Source organism: Triturus cristatus, chromosome 4_2 (assembly GCF_964204655.1).
Source record: "Triturus cristatus chromosome 4_2, aTriCri1.1, whole genome shotgun sequence".
In the NCBI taxonomy this organism is placed as follows: Eukaryota; Metazoa; Chordata; class Amphibia; order Caudata; family Salamandridae; genus Triturus; species Triturus cristatus.
The window spans coordinates 238,097,698-238,123,458 of record NC_140586.1 but is presented as its reverse complement, the minus strand read 5'-3'; the positions used below and the strand labels follow the sequence as shown (position 1 = coordinate 238,123,458).

The 25,761-nt window shown below is 45.4% G+C and overlaps 1 protein-coding gene across 2 annotated transcripts in view; it reads right to left on the bottom strand.

Moving 5' to 3' along the window:
• Positions 1-25,761, bottom strand: part of GGA1 (golgi associated, gamma adaptin ear containing, ARF binding protein 1) — a 116,037-nt gene that overhangs the window by 50,304 nt on the left and 39,972 nt on the right. The window contains exons 4-13 of one of the 2 annotated variants that reach the window (XM_085601371.1): positions 25,322-25,420; positions 24,687-24,810; positions 22,786-22,889; positions 21,837-21,917; positions 20,866-21,003; positions 16,039-16,120; positions 6,904-7,011; positions 5,739-5,894; positions 5,319-5,383; positions 1,986-2,173 (exon numbers count right to left, since the gene is read on the bottom strand). In XM_085601371.1, the coding sequence (XP_085457497.1) occupies positions 1,986-2,173; positions 5,319-5,383; positions 5,739-5,894; positions 6,904-7,011; positions 16,039-16,120; positions 20,866-21,003; positions 21,837-21,917; positions 22,786-22,889; positions 24,687-24,810; positions 25,322-25,420 (1,145 nt within the window). The remainder of the gene's footprint in view (positions 1-1,985; positions 2,174-5,318; positions 5,384-5,738; positions 5,895-6,903; positions 7,012-16,038; positions 16,121-20,865; positions 21,004-21,836; positions 21,918-22,785; positions 22,890-24,686; positions 24,811-25,321; positions 25,421-25,761) is intronic. The other variant, XM_085601369.1, reaches the window with a different exon arrangement.

Sequence of the window (25,761 nt, the reverse complement as noted above, 5' to 3'; positions counted from 1 at the left end):
AGGTTGGTAATGACCCAACCCATAGAATGGATGTCAAACCTGATCATTTTTACACACAACATTGAACTTCCATGCTTTAAATCCAACCTGAAATCAGTCAAAAAGGTCTGAGAGACCAAAATCCATCAGGGACCAAGAAACGCCAGTGCTTTTGAAAAACCAATAAAATCTGCCGGTTTCATCGAGATGTGTGCGTCTCATTCCTTCTCGCAGAGTGGTTTTCTTTCATGTTTCACAGATTGGTCCTGCCGCGAGCGACGCACCACCAGCTTAATAGAGCGCCATCATTGCCCAAAAATGGACCGATTTTGAGTATGTGCGAGAGCAACAAGGACAGCGGCGCCACCAGGGATTGGACCTTGGTTTTTGGGCCCCAGCAAACTCCAAAGTCAATATGCATGGGAATCACGAGGAACAATTTAAAAAGCATAAAAAAATTCTAAGCATCACCCACTGAAGGATATTTATTGCGGGACTGAGAACGAACTACAGGAACCAGAATGCTGGGATGAAAGTCTATTGTGGCGCCCACCAAGGGGCCAACACCTTAAAAAAGCAGCAAATTTGGTTTCGTTTGTTTTTTCAGCCCCTTGGATACTCCTGGCTCCCTCTTTGAAAAAGGTCTAAGAGACCGAAATGTATCAGGGACCAAGAAACGCCAGTGCTTTTGAAAATGCAATAAAATCTGCCTGTTTCATCAAGATGTGTGCGGATTACTCCTTCTCGCTGAGAGGGGAGATATAGATAGATATATATATCTCTCACCTGGTAATATTCAATGTGTGATGTAATTGAGAATAGATACCAAAACATCCCTCTCTTAACAAGGGAACACCAAAGAAGCACCGAAAAGGCAAACAGAGCCTCAAAATGACCAATATATTACTCAGTCACGACCGAGTGATACAAAATAAAAAACAGCTACTAAGGCATGAAGGAGGTTGAAATTCACAAAATTGTTTACAAGATCAGCGGAATAAGTTATCAGAATACCATTAGGAAAACCAAAACAACGTATTTTAACCGTAGCAATCATAGGTTAAGAAACCACAATATTGACATTTTGAGCATCGATGAAAAAAATTGACCAGCATTGAAGCCCTAAAAATATCCCCCATGACAATACTGTGAAAAGATATTACAATGTTAGAGTCAAAATTATAAAGATCTGTGATGCAATTGTACATTACCCCCTATCATCTCCAAACCTTTAGTCCCATTTAAAGCACTGAATAAATCCTGGTCTTCAACCAAGTACAGGAGGAGGAAATATCTATATTAGACTCACAAATCAAAGCAACTAATCTGCTAGTGGAACCACGTCTTCTCCTCCCTGGCCAATGACATGGCCACCTTCATTATTCTTCCCTGCGAACGGGCACACATTCTAGCTAATGGAAACATGCAATTATCACCCCTCTTCTAAAGAAAACCACAGCAGACCTATAAGACATGACTAACTACTGCCCAATTTCTAATCTTTTACATACTAGCATAATTCTGGATAACTTGAGTTTTCTCAACAGAGTTTTATTCTGCACATTTGCGGTTTCTGATCGCTTTAATTAATAGGTGTGATTACCCAATTTAATGGTATTCAATGTAAGGATAGCTAAAGGATGTCCTTACCAGGATTGGACCGCCTTCCCTAGAGAACACTGTAAATGTCAGTGGTGAACCTTTAACTTAATGAGTTAACTTGCTGCACAATGCCTCATCATGACTTGCCACTAAGTGTTACAGGGGCACAAAATATTAACTTTAGCAGGATCTCAAGCAAGACTGCCCCATCCACTGGATGTCACTGGCACACCTTTATCTATCTGCTCCCTTTGTAATGTTCTCCCTGGTGATATGTAGTCACTAAACAATGGCAATATCTCACTGATAGCAAGGGTGCAAACCCGTAACTGGCATATATAGTGGACCCATTCCCAAAGTACTTTCCATTTCTAGCTCAGTATTGAAGCTGTGCGCTCTCTTACCACCGTACTTGCTGGGAATCTGGCGGTAAGGATTGTTGGAGAAGTGTCTTTCCTAGAAGGTCTAGATCTTCCAGCGCTGCTGTCCGGCTGGGTGCTGCAGGTGCTGTGGGGGGCTCTGTGATAGTCGTGGGGAGCCGGGAAGGGAGTATAGGTGCAGCTGTCGCATGGAGATCACTGCTCTCCGATGACTAGTAAAGAGGAAATGAGACAAATACATTAAGTGAAATATAGTTAACATAGAGAGAAAATAAGAGACACATAAAAGTGAGGGTAATCTTCTCCCAAAACCTTTTTAAAACCTCATTTCATTTTCATACTTTAAGAAAAATCTTTTTTTCATGAGCTGTTAAGGGTGCCATTTTTAATATACCTTCAGAGTGCCACACGGCTGGCACTACAACTTTTCCAAAATGATCAGCAAAGTTCTGACACAACAGGCATGGCAACCTAAACAGTTTCTGTCAGAAGGCGTTCACCAAAATGGGCAGAGCAAGCTTGTGACTTCATCAGGTATTCGTTGCCCAGAATGCTAAGCAAGGTACTGGAGGCATTAGATATTAATTTGCCTTCTTGAATGAGGTCAGTGGCCTGGGACTTAAAGGGTTCAGGCAGATGTTGCATAAGGTCCTCAAGTTGGTCATAATGCGCCCTATCATACCGGGCTAACAGGGCCTGGGTATTCGCAATACGCCAATGGTTCGCCGCCTGTGCGGCGACCCGTTTGCCTGAGGCCTCTAAAAGCTTAGACTCCTTGTCCGGGGGAGGCGTTTCTCCAGTTGTCTGTGAGTTAACACCCTTCCTGGCATTTGATACGACCAAGGAGTCTAAAGGGAGCTGGGCTTTAATGTATGCAGGGTCCTGCGGGGCTGGTCGGTACTTTTTTTCAATGCGTGGGTTGAGAACCCTAGCTCGAACAGGGTCTTTAAAGACTTCAGTGGCATGCTTTATAACCCCTTTAATCATGGGCAGTATGTGAACAGTTTTTTGTGACTGCTCAAAAGTATCGAGGAGAAAGTCCTCTTCAAGGGCGTCCGTGTGCATTGTGACGCCATGGAATGTTGCTGCCCTATTTATAAGTTGGTCATACCCTAAGTGGTCATCAGGAGGGGAGGGCTTGGAGGGGTAGGTAGTGGGGTCAGGCATGTCAGGCATTGGATAAGACCAGTCATCTACGGGTGCTGTGTCTGGGAACGTAAAAGGGTCGTTTGGATCAACAGGATCATTAAATAAATCAGGGTCCGCCCCTCCCCCCAAGTCATCATTATCATCCTGTGGAGGAGGTGAATGATAGGGGGATGGTAAAGGTAGAGGTAAAGGAGAAGGAGGAGGAGGAGGGGGGGACGGATTAGGAAGTAATAAAGGAGAGGAAGGACGAAGTGGTGAAGTAGCACAGTCCTTCTTCCGTATGGGAGCTGGAGGTGGTGTGATGTCCAGCTTCCGTTTCTTGTATGGGACGGCAGTCACATGTCCGGTTTCGGGATTGATGTAGATCCGCTTTTGAGTAGGATGTGGGCGAAAAAGTTCATCTGGCTCCGAAGGTGGTGGCGGTGATGACCGTTTCGGGTCTTTATGAACTTTTTTCGGCGTGGACGTAGTTTTCGGTGCCGATGGATTTTTCGGTGCCGACAGAGGTTTTGGTGCCGATGGATTTCTCGGCGCCGCCGATGGAAACTTCGGCGCCGCCGATGGAAACTTCGGCGCCGCCGATGGAAACTTCGGCGCCGCCGATGGAAACTTCGGCGCCGCCGATGGAAACTTCGGCGGCGCCGATGGAAACTTCGGCGGCGCCGATGGAAACTTCGGCGGCGCCGATGGAAACTTCGGCGGCGCCGATGGAAACTTCGGCGCCGATGGAAACTTCGGCGCCGATGGAAACTTCGGTGCCGAGGAACGTTTTGGTGCCGAAGGAGATTTCGGTCTTGAAGCCTGTTTCGGTGCCGACAGTGGAGTTTTCGGTGCCGAAGGTGTTATAGGTACAATCACATGAGGTTTGCTCGAGCCCGAGCCACCTACAGGCTTAGATGTCTTCGGAGCCGGGCCCGAGGGCGGGGCTTCTGAAGAGGATTTCCGGTCGCGACTGGGCCCAGCTGGCGGAGTCTTGACCAATGTCTTTTTGGATGGGGCAGGGGTGTTGGTACTCACACGCTGCCCTGGAGTGATGAGGTCATCGGAATCGTCGGCCTCGGACACGATCTCGAGATCTTCGGTGTCATCTTCAGGAACGTCCTGAGCAAAGATGTCCTCCGGTTCTGGAGCTGGTTTGGCCATAATATGGCGTCGAGCTCTTCGGTCCCGGAGGGTCTTCTTGGAACGGAAAGCGGAACAAGCTGGACAGGTCGATTCGTTGTGTTCCGGCGACAGGCAGAGGTTACAAACCTCGTGGTGATCACTGTGGGGGAACTTCGCTCCACACCGGGGGCATTTTTTGAAGGGTGTCCTGTCCATCAGCCGCTTCCGGAACCGGTCCGAGATGATTTCGATGTCGATGGAAAGAAGATTGAAGAGTTAAATCGATTGCTGGAAGTTTTCTGCTGGAGCGGAAAAAAGTTCATCCGAACCAAATGGCGGAAGAAAACAATCTGACGATGGAGTGGATGCCCATGCGCACTGTTGTCCAGGGGAGGAGTCACCAACCTCGTGACCAAAGGCTTCTTCCGAAGACAACAACAACCTGCAATCATCCAAGCCCAACACCAGATGGCGATCTTATCCTCAGTGTGTGATCTGCAGCTCATATGCCTCGAACATTTGGATTCTCATTACCCGATGGCTTTGAGATGTAGCAGGGTACATTTGTCACTGGACTTGTGCCATCTTTGATGCAAACACACCACAGACAGACTCATGCCAATCTGTTACCAACATTGATTTCCAGCACGTGACACGGTTTGAAGCCTGAGTTGTTTGGGGCAGAGATTTCAACACACTGCCAAAATAATTTGAACTGAATGGGCTTTAATAAGAAGCAAATCTGTAGGACCTGGGCTCCTGAGCACTGTTAAAGGGCATGAAAAAAAGAATAGACACCAGCGCGCCGGAGTGACACCTATATGCAGCTCCATATTGTCAGTGCATCAGGATTCAGTCTTGTGCATCGGGTGATTCAGAAAGTGAGAATCTACAGTTAGAAGTATCCATCAAATAACATTCCTTTATGACTTGCCCTCATTCGTATTTCAGAAGTAATTTGAGTTTTTGGCAGTTCCCTTTTTGTATTTTTTAGTATCACGCCTGAAGTACAGTACCTATAAGTGATTCAATATCAACTTGTGCAAGATTCAAGTCCTACCCTCCACCACCAACAGCCTGTCTCCAACCCCCAGGCCATCCTACCTGAAAGGTATTCCAACCTCCAGAATCTGTGATGTTCTGACTAGAGGTGGTGGGGTCGCTTATTCCTGTAAGGAGGGCAAACAAAGATGGGCATTAGCGGGGTCACACGTGAAGGGAAACAGACTCAAGAATGAGGGAAGGACAGGCTGGACAAAAATGTGAGAAGTATGGTGAAAGATAAGAAAAACGAATTTGGAAACAGTGGGCAAGTGTGGGAAAGGGGAAAATGAGAGGGGGCATATACAGAAAGGTAAGAAGAGTGAGAAATAAGAGAGAACTAGAGAGAGACAAATAGATAACCTAAAGAAGTTTAAAGAGGAGAACAGAATGTGGGTAAGAGACTGAATTTTGAAACATGTTATGACGTAATCTGAGGCAGGGCATGATTGCCATCTTTTGGCTGCCAGGGACAGATCTCACCCAGAGACATGAGTTCATCATCCAGCAGCGATGCGGACGCCCCAGTCTCATGGTTGGATGTTCTGTGCTCTAAAGATAGGGCTGGGAATGAAGGGTATGTGGCAGCACCAGTGGGCAGATCCAGGCCTGAGAGATCCAAGAGAGCAGAGGAGCTTCCTGGGAGAAAAAAGGAGAGTCACTTATCAGCAAGACCTGCAGAGACAAGGATTGTGAACCATTCTGACCTTTTTAAAAAAAAAATAATCTTTATTCATTTGATGCTCAAAACAACATACAGCTGTAAATATGGCATAGTAAAGTACATATTGTAGTACATCTCCATTAGCATTATTGTGCCCACTAGGTTGGGGGGGGGGGGGGGGGGCGAATCGCCATGTCCATCATTACATGTAATCAATAACAGAATTCACTTCAGAGGTTGTCAACAGATGTTGCTGTACAAAGCTGTATCAAAACATGATATAGAAATTAAACATAATACCACCTAACTGGTGTGCCTGGCCTATAGTTATCATATATATGTTATTGCTAAATGTGCCGCTTATGCGGGTCCTGCTTTGGTGGGTACTACAATGGGAGTAGAAAAGGGGAGGAGTTATACAGTGCAGATGCCGTGTTATGTGTAGGTGCGGTTGTGTCAAGCCGAAAGTGTGAGACTGCTGTGTCTATTTGCCACGCCCGCGTGTGTGTAGCCCAACGCTCCACTCGTGTGTGCCTTAGTGTAGGTGCTTGGAATAACTTAGGTGTATCATCCGGTTGCGACGTAACATTCTGACCTTACTCATGAAAAACACCCAAATACATATTTACTTTATCTAGTTTATGAACCTTGTTCCCTTGACCAGCTTGGCCCCAGTGCTCCTCTATAACAGATCCCCAACAGAGGAATCTAGGTTTAAAAAACCTCCAAGAAGCAGAGAACGTGCCTACAATTAACATCCTGTGAAGAAGCCCTAAGCCTTTTCTTCTACTCATGGCCTACTTTAACACTAATTCGAGAGCTCCTTCCTTGTGCCCCCTCTTTCCAGATTCCTTCCACAAGATTTGCAACCAGTTTTTTCCCCACTCTTAATCAACGTGTATCTCAGCATTCACTCTGCACCAGCCTGGATTAAAATGTCATCATCCCGACAGTGACTAATCCCAAACTCAGCAGCACGCTCACCTGGGATGGCGCTATTAGGTGTCTCACCATTAATTTCTTCCCCTCGCACCACTTGTCGGTACATGTTGATCACCTGTGTAAGACTATCATTCGCTTGAAGGATTTCAGCTGAAACGTAAAATCAAATGGTCATTTTAAGAGACCTGTATGTCCAACAACAGAAGGTACTAGCAACAAGAACACATCAGCCACATGTTGGCACTTTCAAAAACTCAGGATGGCCAGAAGGGAAATAGCAAACTATTGGGTTTGAAGAACAGAGCAAAGTTAGACTGAGGCTGAGAAAGAAGGGGCAAAACATTTATTTATGGCAATTGAACAGTACATGCATTCTCTCTGCCTGCAGTGACAAGGTAAGGATCTCTCGTCTTCGCAATTTCTATGCAATTTGATGAGATGAGTGCCCATGTATTGGGAACGGGGAGACTGCGGAGACCTTCACAAGCCTCTAAGAAGGTGTCACATAGAGCAAAGTCTTGACTTTGTACTATTCTACAAACTTATGTGTGAAGGGTGTTGATGCTTGCATATTCGAGCACATGTACGCACACTTTCTCTCCCCATTCCTTCCTTTTCTCTGGGAAGATTTGAATAATAATAATCAAACCAAAAACTCAAAACATCAATTGCATAGGACAGTGCCTCCCAAACTTTTTAAAATGAGAAGCCACATTTTAAAATGACAAACGTTTGCAACTCACATAGCTTTAATGGACACGAGGAAGGTGATATTTTAAATATAACTGAAGCAATATGTGGTAGCACACTGTAATTTACTGACAGCACATTTTTTATTGAAAGGCCACTAAATTTGCACAGACACACAGTTTTACTTATAAACCTATATTGAACACAAATAATGTGTTGAAATCGGGTTTCAGTGCATATTTATCGTTTGAACATCACCAGAAACAATTGTATTGATTTGTATTGTCCCTAATAAAAGCTTTGTTTTCACCTCACTTCAGAATTACAAAAAATGTGCCTCATGTTTGCTTTCCTAACTGCTGAATGGAGACAGTTAATTTACAGTTATTTACATTTTGCTGTGAGTTACAAAAAAATAAACTCGTACTGCCTTTGTTACATTGGTGTAATGACACTTTAGGCTCCCCCCTGCAAAGTACATGGAGGGGGAAACCCATGCTCTGGACCTAGCCAGGAGCTCTCAAGCCAGGGGCCTGCCAACACTGCACAGTGCGGAGGGGGCCCCTTGGAGTTTGCCCCCTGCACTGCAGGGGCTGTGGGTGTCAATGTTATGTCTCTGCTTTCCTAGGAAACATTGTTACATAATTTACTTTACTTTCTTCAACTGAAAAGTCATAGGAATTTGTAAACACAGATCCTGGTGTTAAAAAACACATAAGCAGCAGCACTTTGTCCGAAGACATAGCCTGATATTTCACCTCCGTCTTTGGAGCACAGATAATCTGACAATATATACAGAATTTAAAAGCATTTTATTTACTGCTTGGACTTTCACAAATCACCCAAAAATTGGCTTGAGTTCCACTGACCCACAGTTTGGGTAACGCTGCAGGCCTCGAAAAATCCTAAAAATGTTATTAGACCTGCAGATCTAGTGACTTAAATAATCTACTCAACCTATTTGTAATGCTGTTGACCCATAATCTGGTTTCAAATGATGTGGAAGTGGGCAAATAATTTAGTTAATTGAGCCGCCATGTCTGCTGTGCAAGAACTCTTTTGTTTGATTTATTAGACTAAACTTTTTTTTCCATATATAATACAAATTTAGCCACATATAGGATACACATGACCCCTGACTTGCCTCTTAGTTCATTAACCGCATTTTCATCAGGGCGGGGGCAGGAATGTTTCTCAAATTATATTTAAAATCTATCACTTTTAATAAATACATAACTAAAGCATGATGTGGTAGAACACGGTCATTTATAATAAGCAGATTGTACATTGAAATGGCCACAAACTTTCCCACTGACAAGTGGCTTTACTGGTAAAACTATAGAGTGTGCAAACAATAATGCTTGGAAATCGAGTATCTGCAAATATGTGTCTTTTGCCCATCACCGAGTAAAGTTTTCTTAGCATCACAATTTCTGATATATTTTGATAAATTTATAATATTAATTCACTGGCTATTTATTTAAATGTTATGCGGAAAAAAAATAAACCTAATTTTTCAAGCAGCAATTAGTTAAAAGAAACTGACATTTGACCTCTTTCCTTGAACAGACAGCAAACGTGTCAAGATAAAAACAAGATTTAGTGGCATCTTTATTGCTCATGCACTTTCTGAATGAAAAGAACACCTGTTCCTTTCCAGCCTAAGTTAACTCGCCAGATAGGACTAGTAGGTGCTAAAAATAGCGCAACCTGATAAAATTGTACTCTCAATTGCGAGTGGGCGAGTAGATTTTTCGAGGCCTGCACTGGCATAGGATATTATTGATATCCTATGCAAAACAAAAACAATTATGTAGATTATTAAAAATGATAAAATCGGAAGCATAAATAGATTTAGGCATTTTGTTTTAGCCGATAGAGAGCTGCTCTACTGGGAAGAGATACTCCTTGATACCAGCGAATCAATACTGGTGGATCTTTGATAGGCCAGGTTTTTTTTTCCACATTTTGGCATTTCACGGCCACATAGTACACACCCGAATATATACCTAGGGTCCAATAGCCTAACCATTATGTTGATATCTGAGATGATGCCTAGAGCAGAGCTTTGTGGGGTACTTTCGCCCACAGAATTGCCTAGATGTTCGAAAACCCAAATGTAAAAATTCTTTCACAGATAGGTACTGACAACAATTGCTGCTTCTACAGTCTGTAAACAATATTAATTCACATAAGAAGAGAGAATGGAAAGGAAAAATAGTGGATCACTACGAACATCACAGAAAGCCATTACATAGAGTTGTGTTTGCATTAAGGGAAATCAGCGTTTGATATTTTGACGGGTGTGTACCTCAGGTGAGACTGCGGGGTACTGGTCCGCCTCCAAGTCATTAGTCTTATTGGTTTACGGTAGTCGTTCAATTTTTAACCCATTCATTTTAAAATGCAATTCCCATTTGGCGAATTGCTGTGCTCCATTTCATTTCCTTTTAAGCTCATTAGAGCAGCAGAGCCTTAATATCAAGCGTAACTGAGCAACATGTTCAGTAATTACCAGTGAGTCCGCCATGCAATGGAATGGCCTAACGAACAAGTTACTTACCTTCGGTAACGCCTTTTCTGGTGGATACAGTATATGCCTGTGGATTCCTCATCTAATGAATATCCCCCTGCGCCAGCATTCCGCGAAAACCTTTTCGTAGCTCTCCACGCCGAGGTGGTCACAACGCTATGGCTCCGCACGCGGCTCCGCATGACGTCACTGGAGCCATAAGAGGACCACGTCGGCGTGATGACGTCAGTTCCACCCATTTTTCCCGTGCCTCCGAGGTAAACGGGCGGACTGACCATAGGGACAATGCATACATAGTACACAGTATTCACACAAATACGCACAGTGTAAAGTGAAAAAGGAAAGCAAAAGAAAGCAAGCATTTCCTATAAGCCTACACAAAGGCAAACAGAGGAAATACAAAATGACAATATGAAACAAACATATTAACCAATACCTCTTTTAAGGTATAAAAGGGTGGACAACGGGGAAGCGGGTGGGTCAGTGAGGAATCCACAGGCAGATACTGTATCCACCATAAAAAGCGTTACCGAAGGTAAGTAACTTGTTCTTCTAATGGATACATCTGCCTGTGGATTCCTCACCTTATGAATAGAATCCCACAGCAGTCAAACCCCCGGAGGAGGGTGTCCACCCTTCTATACCAAAATGTCTTGCAAAACAGTGCGCGCAAAATGGCCGTCCCTCCTCACCTCGTAATCTAAGCAGTAATGCTTCGCAAAAGTGTGGAGGGAGGCCAAGTTGCGGCCTTACAGATGTCCAACACAGGAACACCTCTGTACAAGGCAGAAGTAGATGATTTAGCCCTGGTGGAATGAGCTCTAATGCCTTCAGGAGGCTCCTTACCAGCCAGAGCATAGCAGATCTTGATGCACAAGATGATCCACCTGGATAGAGTGCGCTTGTGCACCGCCTTGCCCTTCATGCGTCCAACGTAGCCCACAAAGAGCTGATCGTCCAATCGCAGGTCCTTCATTCTATCCAGATAGAAACTAACTGCTTAGGATCCAAGCCGTGAGGCCTCTCCTCCTTGGAAGGGTGAGGGGGAGGATAGAAAGTAGAGAGAGTAATGGATGGCCCTAGATGGAAGGAAGTAACCACCTCAGGCAGAAAAGCAGCCCTGGTCCTGAGAACCATCCTTTCAGCATGGATAGTCAGAAACGGAGGCTTAGAACTCAAAGCCTGAAGCTCACTCTTCCTCCTGGCTGAGGTGATAGCCACGAGCACGACCGTTTTGAATGACAGCAGTCTCAAAGGACAACTATGCATAGGTTCGAATGGGGAACCCATTAAGAAAGTTAAAACCAAATTTAAAACCCACTGGGGCATAATGAAGGGAGTAGGCGGAAACATATTAGTAAGGCCCTTTATAAACCTTAAAACAATTGGAGATTTAAAAAGAGACGGCTGATCAGGCAAACAAAGAAATGCCAATAAAGCCGACAAATAACCTTTACAAGTAGCCACAACACAACCCTGCTGGGCCAAATGCAGTTAAAAACAAAGAACATCAGAAGGATGAGCTTTTAAGGGATCAATAGACCTCTCTACACACCATTTAACAAATCTTGACCACCTGTAGGAGTAAATGGACTTGGTGGAGTGTCGCCTGGCCGATAAAATACCATTCACCACGTCAGGCGGGAGAGAGAAAGAATTCAGGTTGCCCAGATTAATCTCCAGGCATGAAGGTGCAGGCTCTGGAGGTGGGGGTGTAGAACCTGCCCCTCCGACTGCGAGAGGAGGTCTACCCTGAGAGGAAGACGGAGCGGAGGGTGCAACGAGAAGTGAAGTAGGTCCGTGTACCACACCCTTCTTGGCCAATCTGGGGAGATCAAAATAACTTGGGCCCGGTCTTGGCGAATCTTCCTCAGAACCTGAGGAATCAAGGGTATGGGAGGAAACGCATAAAAGAGTTGTGAGCTCCAACTCAACTGAAACGCGTCCCCCAATGCCCCCTGCATTGGAGACTGCAGAATGACGGGCAGTGCGCGTTCGCGAGTGGGAAACAGGTCCACCCGTGGAGTCCCCCACATCCGAAAGATGTGTCGAACTACCTCCGGATGAAGCCTCCACTCGTGGTCGGCGGACAACTGCTGACTGAGACTGTCTGCGCGCACGTTCAGCACCCCGGCCAGATTTGCAATCAAGCAAATCTGATGGTCCCGAGCCCAGGACCAAAGCCGCAATGCCTCCCTGCAGAGACGGTACAACCCTACTCCTCCCTGCTTGTTGACGTGCCACATCGCGGCAGTGTTGTCCGTCAGGACTTGAATCGACTGACTGGGAAGGGAGAAAGGCCTTGAGTGCCAAACGTATCCCCCAAAATTCCAGAAGATTGATATGAAGCAATCTTTCCTCTGGAGACCAAAGACCCTTGATCTCCAGATCCCCCAGATGAGCACCCCACCCTAGGGTAGAGGCATCTGTTATCACTGTGGCTACCGATGGAGGAAGATGAAAGGGCTTTCCTTGAGACAGATTGCCCTCCACGCTCCACCAAGACAGATCCGCTGCAACTTCTCTGGAGATCTTGACTGACTCCCTGAGATCTCCGTTGTGCTGATACGACTGCCTGCAGAGACACCACTGGAGCGCCCTCATGTGCCAGCGTGCATGGTTGACCAACAGAATGCAGGAAGCGAACAGACCGAGCAGTTGAAGGACCTTCAGAACTGGAACAACCGCTCCATTGTGAAAGGGATAATTTCCTGAATGTTGAGAATCCGTTGCGGTGGAGGAAAAGCTCGACACACAGTGGTATCCAGTACTGCCCCTATGAACAGGTTGCGCTGAGAGGGCACCAGGTGAGATTTGGGCACATTTATCGAAAAGCCAAATTTGAACAAACAGCTGAGTTGTTACCTGCAGATGACGACGCACCATCTCTGGCGACTCTGCCTTCAGAAGCCAGTCATCCAGGTAGGGAAAAATCGGGATCCCTGACCTCCTGAGATGGGCAGCCACCACCACCACCATCACCTTGGTGAAGACTCGAGGTAAAGTAGTAAGACCAAATGGAAGGACCGTAAACCGGAGATACTTCCGGTGCGACTTCAGGATTGGGAAGTGAAAATACGCATCCTGCAAGTCGATGGACACCGTCCAGTCCTCCTGTTGCAGCGCCTGAAGAACCTGCGCTAGGGGGAGCATCTTGAACCTCTCCTGCTTGAGAAACAGATTCAAGATTCTGAGATCCAGGATGGGTGGTAACCTGCCATCCTTCTTGGGAATCAGAAAATATCGGAAGTAGCATCCCTGACCCCTTTCCTGCTCCGGAACCACCTCCATCGCACCCTTTTGTAACAGGACAAGAACCTCCTTCTGAAGAAGTAGTAAATGATCCTCCGTGGAAAACCCTTGGCTAGAGGGGTAAGGAGGAAGGAATTCCTTGAAAGGAAGGGCGTACCCATTTTCTACCAGATCTAAAACCCAAAAGGTCCCAAGTTACCAATTTCCAATCCTGTAGAAAATGGGTAAGCCGGACCCCCACAGGACCTGCATGATCCAGGATGGCAGATCTAGGGCTGCTTTCCAGCATTACCAGGAGGGGTTGGGGAGGTAGAGGAGGAAGAGGGCGGACGACACGCTCCACGAAGGCGACCTCTGCCCTTACCCCTATAGGACTTGTACAAGGGGTTTTGTTGCTGTTGCTGTGGCTGACCGGAACCCCAAAAGGAAGACCTTCCAAAGCCACGGTATCTTCTATAGCCATAACCCTTTGCCTGAGACTGTAGACACAAAGATTTCGCTGTGGCCTTACTGTCTTTGAACCTTTGCAGAGCAGAATCAGCCTTTTCTCCAAAAAGCCTACATCCATCAAAAGGAAGATCGAGAAGGGCAGCCTGTACATCAGGAGAAAACCCAGAAGACCTTAGCCATGCATGCCTTCTCGTAGCAATGGATGAGCCCATCACCCTGGCAACCGAATCTGCCGTGTCCAGGCCTGACTGGATGACTTGGCGAGCCGCAGTTGTGAGTCTGCCAGTACCTCACTGAAATTTCCCCGATCTCCCTCAGATAATTTTGGAAGAAGCTGTTTGGCAGAGTCCATAAGGGCATGAATGTATCTACCCAACAAACAGGTAGCGTTGGTGGACTTCAAAGCCATACACGCTGATGAGAAGACCTTCTTTTCAGATTGTTCCAGTTTCTTGGAATCCCTGTCAGCAGGAGCCTGCGGAAAGGCACCCGTGGACTGCTTAGAGCACGAAGCCTGCACCACCAAACTCTCAGGCGAAGGATGAGACGAAAGGAACACAGGATCCCCTGGAGGAGGCCTGTATCTTCTGGACACCAACCTTGAAACTGCAGGAGCAGAAAGAGGATTGCGCTACACCTCTAGGATTGGCTCAGTCGAGGCATCATTGAACGGCAAGAGTGGTTCAATCACAGAGGACGGTGAATGAAGCACCTCTGTGAGCAAATTAGGTTTATACTCAGCCATAGGGAGCTGTAGATCCAAGAGCTCTGCAGCCTTCCTTATCACAGTATGGTAAGGTGCAACTTCCTTCGAGGGGGAAGCTTTCTGTGAAGCAAAGTCCCCCTCCGGGGAGGTGTCAAGTCCACTTGCCTCACACAGACCCTCGAACATATTCTCAGACTCATAAGTTTCACCTTCCTCCGCTTCTTCAGCCTGGTACTGTTCCTCCTCTATCAACCTCTTCGCTTCTCTCCTTGAGCGCATCTTCAGTTGCGGCGTCGGCGGCGCCACACGTGGCGTCGATGGCTCTGGGAGCGGCATCGAAGGAGGTTCCGTAGCAGCAACCGGCACCGAACAAATCCGAGAAGAAGGTTCGCCGGATGGAACCGGGGACTGCACATACAGCGTCGACATCCTTGGAGCCGGAAACTGCCAGGACGGCGCCGTCGGCATGAATGGCACGAAGGGTGCCTGAGGATATTGGTGAGGCACACCCAAATTAAATGCCAGAGGACCCACGGGACACAAAGGTGCACCAGAAGGGTATGAGGCCCTGGCAAACACGCCATACATCGCATTTAAAAAATGCGAGGGATCCGAACCCGGCGCCAGAAATTGAGGATACTGAGCCGGTTCAAGATCCAATCGACGCACCTCCGGAGTCGGAACCACCAGGGATACAGGTGGAGCCACAGGAGCTGAAGGAGCCTCAGCATCAGCCAGATTTGACAAACCTTCTGGAGTCAGAGAAAATCTCGACGTCGGTGACTGCGCCGGAGTCCTCTTGTATGAAGGAGAATGTACCGGAGTCACCTGAGGAGACACTGAAGGTGAAGGAGAGACAAAGTCCTTAACATGACGTCGATGAGCCGGAGAAGGCGACCTCAAAACCACAGCCTTCGGCGAACGGCGCTGAGAGCCATGCCTCTTCTTCTTCTTGTGCTTTCTCTTCGAGTCATGTGAAGTTGATGACTTCGAACGTTTGACCCCTTTTTTCTTTTCTCACTTTAGCCATGTACAACTTGACTTCATGTTCCTTCCGGGCCTTCGGGTTCATTTTTCTACAACAAGAACAGCCCTCGACGTCGTGATCAGATGATAAACACCACAGACAGTCCTCATGGGGGTCAGTGATCGACATATGAGCCCGCACTCTCTACAGGGCTTGAAATCCGACTTTCTCGGAGCAGACATGGCAAAACCACACAAGGAAATAGGCCAAATACAAAGTATCAAGCAGAAAGTATGGCGAGTCCTAGAAAAACCGTTCGCGTCGCCAGCACGGAAAAAAGGGAACTGATGTCATCACGCCGACGTGGTCCCCTTATGGCTCCAGTGACGTCATGCGGAAACGCGTGCGGAGCAATAGCATTGTGACGGTCTTGTCGGCATGGAGAGCTAGGAAAAAGTTTCTGCGGAATGCTGGCGCAGGGGTATATTCATACGGTGAGAAATCCACAGGCAGATGTATCCATAAGAAAGAGTGTGTAGAGACAAAAACACACACCAAAGTCAGACACACTGGGCCTACCTAAAGCATCATCGTTGTCCTCAGTGTCACTGGCCAATCGGAAGAGGGTGGGTCTCATTTTCTCGCATCTCTGATACAGTTCCTGAGGATGAAGGATAAAAGACATTTATGTAGAAAGGTGTCCTGAGATAGGATGGAGCATTTTGGGTGTGAATAAAAAATTATATGGGAGGACATCAGATATATATATATATTTATATATATATATGCATTAGCAAAATGTATGTATGTAAGTAAACCCAGAGCGTAGCTACTTTTAGAAAAATGGGGCTCACATCTACACTGAAAGCTAGGTATTGAGCAACAGGAAGTTTTCATTCCAGAGTTCTCTGCTATGCATGCACCGGGATGCCAGATTTGTTCCACATGTGACATGATCATGAGGCAATCATGCGCCTCTGCTGGCAGGGTTCCAGAGACTGAACTCACATGTTGTTAAACATCTGTTAGACGCAATGAGAAGAGCACACAGTAGACTGGGGCTACTGAGCCCCAAGCATAGTGGTTGAAGTCGTTTGCCATTAGTGTTGGCACTGTGATGTACTAGGCTCTGCAAACGGAGTTAAGCTCAGACCTTTGAGCACTTGACTTCCAGAGTAACGAGGGCGAGGAGTCACAGGCTTCTCAGGGAGGTAGAACTGGACAATCAACCAGCAGGCACAATAATATACTGTCCAACCTAGTATTAGTTGTTTGGGTAAATGAAAATACTTTAATAACATAGTGTTACTCAATACTAAACAGGACAATTAGGAGACTGCAATACAGAGTTACAATTCTGTTCAGGTGCAGGTCTTACCCACTTCTGTACTCCCGCCCGCTAATGGGATTTCCAACATTGGTAATCCCTGGCATCAAATCAGGGACACGACACAAGCTAGGGATACGTGTTTTCACTTAATCACCCTCAATGTTTTACCTTTCCCTCAGTGCGATGTTGGCATAGAAAAAGTCCCTACCGGCTTCACCTCAAACCTCTCTTCCGCACAGTTCTGTGGTTACATGCTTTTGGCAGTGGGAGTGCTGCTGGGTGGGGTTCCGGGAGTGGTGGTGATTACTCTGCAGCAATCCTATTCTGGCAGAGACTTTGAATCTGTCGGGCACAACATGGTCATCGCCGGAGACATGGATACTTCATCAATCTCTGTTTTTTTAGGCTGCTGCTGATGCTAACAGTCTTCAGCAGTTGAGGCCTCTCTAGGCTGTGGACTGGAGGGACATAGTTCAGCAAGTATGGCATCTGGGCAGATCCACACTTTGCAGATGGTTTGGGAAGTTGCAGCCTCCAATACAACTGCACTACTCTAGGGTACAGGAGCACTCAGGGTCCAATAACTATGGCAGCAGCACCAGTGTTTCTGCCCCGGTGGACTGCCAATTTCACTCAGTGGTTGCTTTGGTAGGATTGAGGATTATGATTAGGGCTCCCGGTTTTATGGTATTTATGTTTTACATTTCCGTCTGTATTTATCCATATTTATTTTTTGGTCATTTTTTATCCATATTTATTTTGTCGCGAGCAAAAAAAAAAGACGCTGTAGCTAGTATTTATTCACATTTATTTAAAAAGGCAATGCGTGCTTGGTTGTTATAGGTTCAGAAAGATTTATGCAGATGGGTAAATGGGTTACTCCTTTTAACAAAGAGATCCTTTTGTTACTTGCTGTTAATAAATTGCAAACCTTCTAATATAAGACAGTGAGCTATGAAAGGCCTTGTAAGCCTCACTGTCTTATGTAACGCGTCCTATGCATTGATTTACACATGATTTATTGGATTGTATTGTAATTGCATTTATATAGCGCTTACTACCCTTTATGAGGCATTTAAGCGCTTTTTTATCCAGTAGCACGCACACAAACTCAGTATAACCCCGCAGGACGAGCACAGGCATTGAACAGTATATGTTAACGCCGTCCTCACTAATGTCCCCACCGCTTCTTGCTCCGGGAGGAGCCTCCCCAGATCGAAAATGCTGCGGTACTCTTAAGTAAATACAGTGCTGTGCAGAGCTCCCTGTGAAAGTCGCACTGGTCCTGCAATCACCCACCACAGTCTTAAAGAGGACCTTAACAACGTTGCCAAGTTATGAAAAAGTCCCACAAAGAATGTGAAACCTTGGCAGCTATGTGTGCGCAGTAACGTAAACAAAAAACTGTCCACAAAGAAAACAAGCATTGGCTTTCGCGAAAGTGATTGCAATCGCGATCACATCAAACATCAAAGCGGCCGTGTGGCCGTTAAAGTGAAAGTAATCGCGGTAAAGCGCGGCGCGCGCGCACATGCACTGTAGCTCTAGGCTGGCCTGGTAGCACTTTTTGGAGCCCTCTCAATAAGTCTCGCCAGACCAGCGCATGCGCTGGGTCAGGCGAGACCTAAAAACACAGGAAAGAAACAAGGGGGCACACTCAACTCTCCCTCTCCCCCTCCCCTCCGAATGTTGTAAGATTTGTAAGGCACGGCATACACACTATTGACACCCTCCAACACTTACTACAGAGGCCATTAGACGGATATAGTGCACACTCAGACGCACGAAGCAGGAAAAAGCAGCTGCACTACAGGTACAGCAAGCAGCTGGCTCCGAGGATCATTTCACACGAAAGTATAATATTGAAGTAAAACGCATGCATATCTCTTGAATCTAGGGGCTGAACAAAGTCAAAATCATGCATCTGTCTTTCTGCATTTGTTTTCCCTCCATTTCTTTTAGGTGTGCATCCTGCTGCACCTCTGCTCCCGCAAGGAATGCTCCAAGCCAGGATACTTAAACAAAAGGAGGCCTAACGGCCCCTTAACATCGACCTTTGTATTGACTCAGCTGAAATCCGATAAGCCCTCTCCCCGCCTGAGCTCGGACAGACTTGTCGTCTCCTTGAAGACCACAACAAAGTTAAACCTATTTATTGGCATTTTTCCGTTTTTATATATAAATGTAGACAAAGGAAAAATATTTTTCTGTCTGTATTTATATGTAAAAAAACAGTTTAAACGGAAAACCGGGAGCCTTAATTATGATGAGAACCATTTCAAGAGACTAGGGCAACTCGCACAGATGGCTGTATGCTTTCTCTGGCTAGTCCGACACTGATAATCTTCTCCTGGATAGTCATTCCTCCTGCAAGGTCAGGCACACTCCTTACATCTGTCAGCAGGCAGGCAGTATCCTAGGCAGACCCTCGGCTCCTCCAGCAAAAAGCAGAGATTTCAACCTGGTGACTTTTTTGGAGGCAGTCTGTCTGGAAACCACCAGTCCTGGTCACTCAGCAGTCCTTCAAGTAGTCCCTTGCTTGGTCAAGAAGAACTTGGTACTGGACAAAGTGTAGTGGTTTCGGTCTCACGGTTATACTCTCCTAGAGAGGGGATGTGGATCCATTGTCAGAGGTTTTAGAGTCGATTTGTGTCAGTTTTCTTTCAAATGGCATTTTCAAGCCATTCTTCAGACAGACTTTGTGCAAAGCAATGGCCCTCCCAGCTGACAACAGTGAGCAACACAAACATGAGAACAATGCAGTGTGACTTCTCTGCACCTGGCTGTCATTAGCCTTTCTGAATCAGCAATTAGAGACAGAAAAAGGGAAGGCCCTGAACAACAGAAGCTACAGCCCCACCCATCACCCCTACCATCTATCAAATGGCACTGCTCAGGAGAACTAATCAACAATCCTTGGGTAACAAGACCTGCATGTAATTTCTAATCCTCTTCACGTCAGTGCCCTGGTCCTCTAAAGCAATACAGGTACAAACACTTCCCTTTTGGGGGAAGTTGTCCTCATCCTCTATTTTGTGCCATGCTAAAGCAGGCCTGTGTAAAATTTAAACCACAGTCCTATTATATAAAAGATCCCAATTCCCTTTTTGTTCTGCCCATAGTATTGCATATGTGGTCCTGTTTTTAGAATCCTCCGTTGCCTCTGTATATAAGGTGCCTCATTCTCAGATGTATGGATCCTAGGCACTGAGTTTGTGGTGGTTTTAAAGAGTTCTTAGTCCAGACCAGGTGTACAATGCCTTCATTCAAAGATTCCTCAATCCTATTTTAGTGTTGGATGTCCTCGTTCTCAGATTTCTTGACACAGTCGCTGTGCATGAATTCTCACTTCCCTCTGCTCACATTATGGTTTATGAGTTCTACGTTCGCCAGATTCCTAAGCCCAAGTTCCAGCATAGTAGGTGCGCACATGCAGGTTCCTATACTCCTAGATTCAGTGCGAACTTCACATTTTATATTGTTTTCCAGATCCATTCGAGGTCTACATTTGCAGATTCCTCCCCACGGCCTTTGTATCAGGTCTTGTACTTCGATTCCTCTTCTACAAACCTGAATATGAGGCGGTAAGTCTCATATTGCTCCAACCAGTTGCTTGTGTATGACATCACCAGCCTCAGACTAATTCACTCCAGGCTTATATGTATTAGGTCTCTTGCCTGTTGTACATGTACACAGTGGCTTATTTTGCCCAGGGCCTTTTGAGTTCCCCATTCCCCAATTTTTCCACCACAGGTATGAGGTCCACTTGCTCATATTGCTTCCAGAGGCCCTGTGCATTAGGTTTCCGTTCTCGTTACCTTTCCTCTAAATCCAGAGTATGAGGATCTTGTTAAACATCATGTTCTTGCTTTACTAGCTCACCTAAATGAGGACTGCCTCACCCTTACATACCGAGCGTTATGTCCTAACCCCTCAGAAGGCCTCCTTATAACTCTTGGGTGCTCTTTGCCACTTCTTTACTATCACACAATTATTATTGCCATCATGGTCCCTTTACTATTTTACCTCCACGGTCAGTGGTATCCTTGTGTGTGCTGTGCTGCCTTTTAACTCACCTTCATGAGGTCCTCGTTACCCTCAGAGGTCTCCCCCTGGGTGTAGGAGTTCAACATGTCGGTTAGCAGTGAGACATTGTTGTTCACTTCTTCTATGGCGTTGACCCGTTTTGAAATCTTCTCCATTCGCTTTTGATCCTGAAAGAGTCACAATGTTGACAATTAGCAATATTTTCAGTCATGCTTCCAAACCTACAATAGACCAAGGCACAACATAAAAAGAAAATCATGCTGAACTTTGAGGACACAGAGGATATCGTTAAAATGAAATACAGTCTGGTGCAACAGGCTGTGCTGTCTCTACCCTAGGACGCCCACAGATCTCTTCACTTTGGCTTTGCCTAGTTTTCAGTACGAAGGGCCTAGGGAGACTGTTCTCCTCTGCTCTCACACCCATGCTTGGGAGTTCAGCTTCGGTCATCCTGACTTGTGGCTCACCTCCCGGTTGGCCAGCCTTGTGATTCAGCTCTGTCAGTCCTACTTTTGGTCAAGCTAAGGTCATATAGCTTGTGGTTCAGGTCTGGCCAGCCCTGCGTTTTGGCTCGGCTCTGCTCTGGCCTGCCTGGCTTATGCCCCATGTCTCGTCTTTGGGGCTTGTGGCACTAGTCTAGTCAGACTGGCATGAGCTAAATTGGTGATGGCTGCTTATTTTCACATTGTAAAGGGAGGGGGGAGGGATCCCAGGTCTAGCAGTCAATGGACTGCTAATGCAATCGAAATACAAATCCTGGATCAACAAAGACACACAAGGTGATCACATGTAAGCCATTCTAACTCCCCTGAAAGGGTCTTCCAATGAGCAATGTAAGGGAGTTGTTGTAAGAAGGATTCCAACCAACAGACGTGTTGTGTGGTCAAATACTTAATTTGTTAAAGTGATCGATTGTCCACCTAAATAATGCAAACGCTCCGCTGTTAATGTAGGAACTGAACACAGAATAATCTTACAGACCAGCGTGGAAAGCACTTACCTCCTGCACCATCTCCTTAATTAGCTTATTAGCGGCCCGGAGATCCTCAGGGTGCGAGCTCTTTAGTAGGCGTGCCAACATCTGCATGAGAAGAAAGCAGAGGGAGGCAGGCCACAGTGAAATATGTGTGGCATCTTCATTGCATTCACTGTACTGTACACTTTAACCCCAGGTACAGGAAGTCTCTTGTAACTGAATTGCAAGGAAAATATCTATGTTCCCCCCTCCACTCCCACTATGGTTTCCACATTCTCACATTAGTGAGGACCGGACGATAATAACTCTCCAAACCTTACCCCCCATAGCACCGCCACCACTCTTAATACCTACAGAGCCACAACCCTGCTGCTCAAGCTCCAGTTCAACCGGTCTTTTTGCGCCAGACATGGAAGGCCAGCAGAGTGAACAAGCTGCCAAGGGCCCAAACTTGCTGCTAGCAGAAAGTATATTGAATTCTCCATCCCTCAGAGTCACCATTTTATCTATGATGAATGCAATGCTGAAAACTACTGGAAGACTGTTAACGACTAGTTTACTCACTGGATACCCACCCCACAACCCTTAAAAGCACAAGATCCCTAGTCAATTTCTGTTTAAACTAAATTCAGATTCATTGCAGGAACCTATGAAACAGTCTGTTTTTACACTACCTTGAGTTTAACAGATGCTAATAAAAAGAAAGGGGCAGCACTAAACATATTTCATAAGAGCAACTAAATAGGTGCTCCACTGCGATTCCTTCATCTACCTTCTCCACCATTGGAAGGGCAGGGAGCAACTTCAGGTCAACTTTTGATACTCCCGCTTTCAGGCAAACCCACCAGACTGCTTTTTGGTTTCCCCTTCAGGTTATGGATCTTCACCCCAAAAAACCTGAGTTGGAATGGCCAATAATAACCCACACAGTGCCTCTACTCTCTTCTGACAAAGACCACTTCTATTCATTTACCTTAGACTTCTCCTCATCGTCAAAGATTGCATTCTGTGGCCGCGGTGGAGGTGGCGGAGGGAGAAGCACATCATCCTGAAGAATGGGGTCATCTTTCAGGATGCCTGTGATAAAAGGTTCATTTTATAATTAGTTGAAAAGGCATGAATTAAAAAAGGACTTACAAGATTGAATAGGCAGTCATTTTGGGGTGGGCTCACTCTTTTGGGGAATGAAAAGCAAGGTACCTGATTCCTAACAGTGCAACCTCCAGACTCTGTTTACAATAGCTGGCACTGGCATTGACATTCCAGAAACCTCTCCTGCTTCCACTGGGTGTGTTGGCTCACATGCAAATGTGTAAAGGCGCTATATCCTTTTATTCCTCCCTGAAACTTTAACAAGGTAATTCAGCATTCCTTGTGTTTCTAACTTTGTAGACTAGACTATACCATGTACTTTTCTAGGATTAGTTTAAAAACTTTTCTAAATTAAAATATCTTTAACTTTTCAATGTTTGTGCCCGTTCCATTTTTAAGTGACTTCACTTAGTGAAATCCTTCTAGTCCACAAGAATAAAAGATAGAAGAGTGTGTTACTTTATTAGCTGTAGCAACACCTCATATTTTAGTGCAATTCCAAATATTTCTATGAATACTTGGAACAGTCGCAAGCAAGTCCTGAGAAATTGGCAGTACTCTGCAAAACACGAGTTGACCCTGTTTAAAATAAATTGCCTCCTGTTTTGCGGTTCTTAGAGTAAATTCTATGCGGCTACCTCAATCAAATATATTTTTCGTAATTGGATTTCTAACTAAGACTGTGATCAATGCTGTGACAACTTTGGAGTTGAGATTCAAATCATCATGTGGAATACTAGGACACACTGAAGAAGAATAAATAAATCAAGTGGACATTAAAGACTGGCACACAACATTGGGCGGAAATGTATTTGAAACCTGATGGATTATATCCTGGAGTCAGTGGAATGACAGTCCATGAGATTTTGATGACTGATATTCTTGAAAGTGTTGGTTTTAGGGATGGGCGCTAAGTAACTGTTCGGTAAACCAACTATTACGCACTTGATATGTATTGTAAAGAGACGACATGTATGCACAACTGCACATTCTATTATTAATACCATGTTTTGTTATTTACAAAATGCCAATAATAATAATTAAAAAAAAAAAGAAAGTGTTGGTTTTAGAAGGTGTATTAAGAATAACCAAAATGAAATGTGGATATATAAATTGTGATACCATACAGTAATGTGTTTCAAGATAAATGATGCCCTTGTTTGGTGATTTGTACGGTGTGACCCGTTATAGGTTACATGGCTTACTGGGTCTGAGCAAGTGTATGGCCACAGGACCAGAGTAACCCAATTTGTTTGGGAAGAATAATCTAACTAGAATCGACTAGAAATTGTAATTGTTCCTACTTCAAACCGTTATACACAAAAATGCCAAATGATGGGCAAAGTCCAATACCCCAAATTCACTGTCACAAGTGGTCACCTCGGAAACCAAGGGAAAGCGGACTTTGTATTATGCTCTAATAACTATGAAACTTGCATAATGCAACTTCACACTTCTACTGTCACACTGGCTTTTATGTATACATTTCTGAGTGGAGCTCTAAAATATCTACGTTTCCAGCCTCCTTTCCACTCACCTTATTAAAAGATGTGCTGCCTTAATTACTTTTCTATTAACGTGTCTGTATGCAGGAAGACTATCAGGAACAAAATGTTTCCGTAACTGCAAAAGTGTGAATATGCCCCCTATTTAGACAGTACGGTAGAATTCTGGATCTCAGTAAATGTGTTATTGCTGCTATAAAAGGCATGCCGTAATCACATAAAATGATGAATCTATCAATAGCGTAGGCTCATGGAGAGCCAAACTGTAACTATTCACCCTGTTTCTTCAACATCTGATAGGCTTCTGCAATCTTGGCCTCATCCGGGAGCCCCAGGGTCCAGCTGTACATCAGCTCCAGGATCTTAGACTTCACTTTTTCAGGAGAGCGTCCTCCGAGATACTATGAGATGGGCCAAAGCGATGGTTAGTGTCGCCAAGCAATCCCAAAATATTAAAAACAAGCAGAAGAATAAACAAAGATGGGAGCAGGGTGTCTTACACAGTATAAAGAATAAAAACAAGGGATACGAAAGTGAGAGTAAGAGCATGCTCCAAGGTACTAAGGAAGAGAACATTATCAAGGCCAGATTGGAGCGTTAACCAAGAGATTCAAGAGGAGAATTAAAGGTAAGCAAGGATAGAATTAGAGTGTCCAAAGGGTCTAAGTAGGCTAATGAGAGCAACAAAGCAAGAATTAAACTATTTTAACAGGTAGGGTAATGAGAAATAGTGCTCAAGGAAAGGGTAAGACCACAACAAGGGGCTGAGGAATGTAGACATGTAGATGAACCACATGAGGGCTGAGACCCTAAATCGTCATGTAACAAACATCCAGAAACTCATGGCTGATCATCTTGTCCTACCACTAAACTACTACTGAAGCCAGTTTCCACAGCAAAAGACCTTCTTACCTTGGGTGACACCACCTTTATCAGCTCATTGAGAAAGCGGAATTTCCCAACTTCACTGTGGAATCTTTTGCCGCAGCTTTTCATGCAGGTCTCCAGCACCTGGGGAAGAGACTCATGGTTGATACAGGCTTTGAATTATAGGGGCCCTAAGCATATCCAAATGCTTACCATGGGAAATCAACACAGACAACGAGAAGATGATGACACGGAGCAGGTTCTTTAGGGGAACCTCAACACATCCTGCCCCCTGCCATCTCACACATTCACAAGCACTCATTCGCCAAGCATAATGGAAGAGAGACCAAGAATTGTTCAGTTCCGGAGTTAACCTCAGCACTTAACCCCTCCAACAGCACATGTACAAAACTACTTACAAATGCAGCACTTGAGAAGAGAAACCAAAACAGGACTAGAACAGAAGAAAACACCTATATACCACG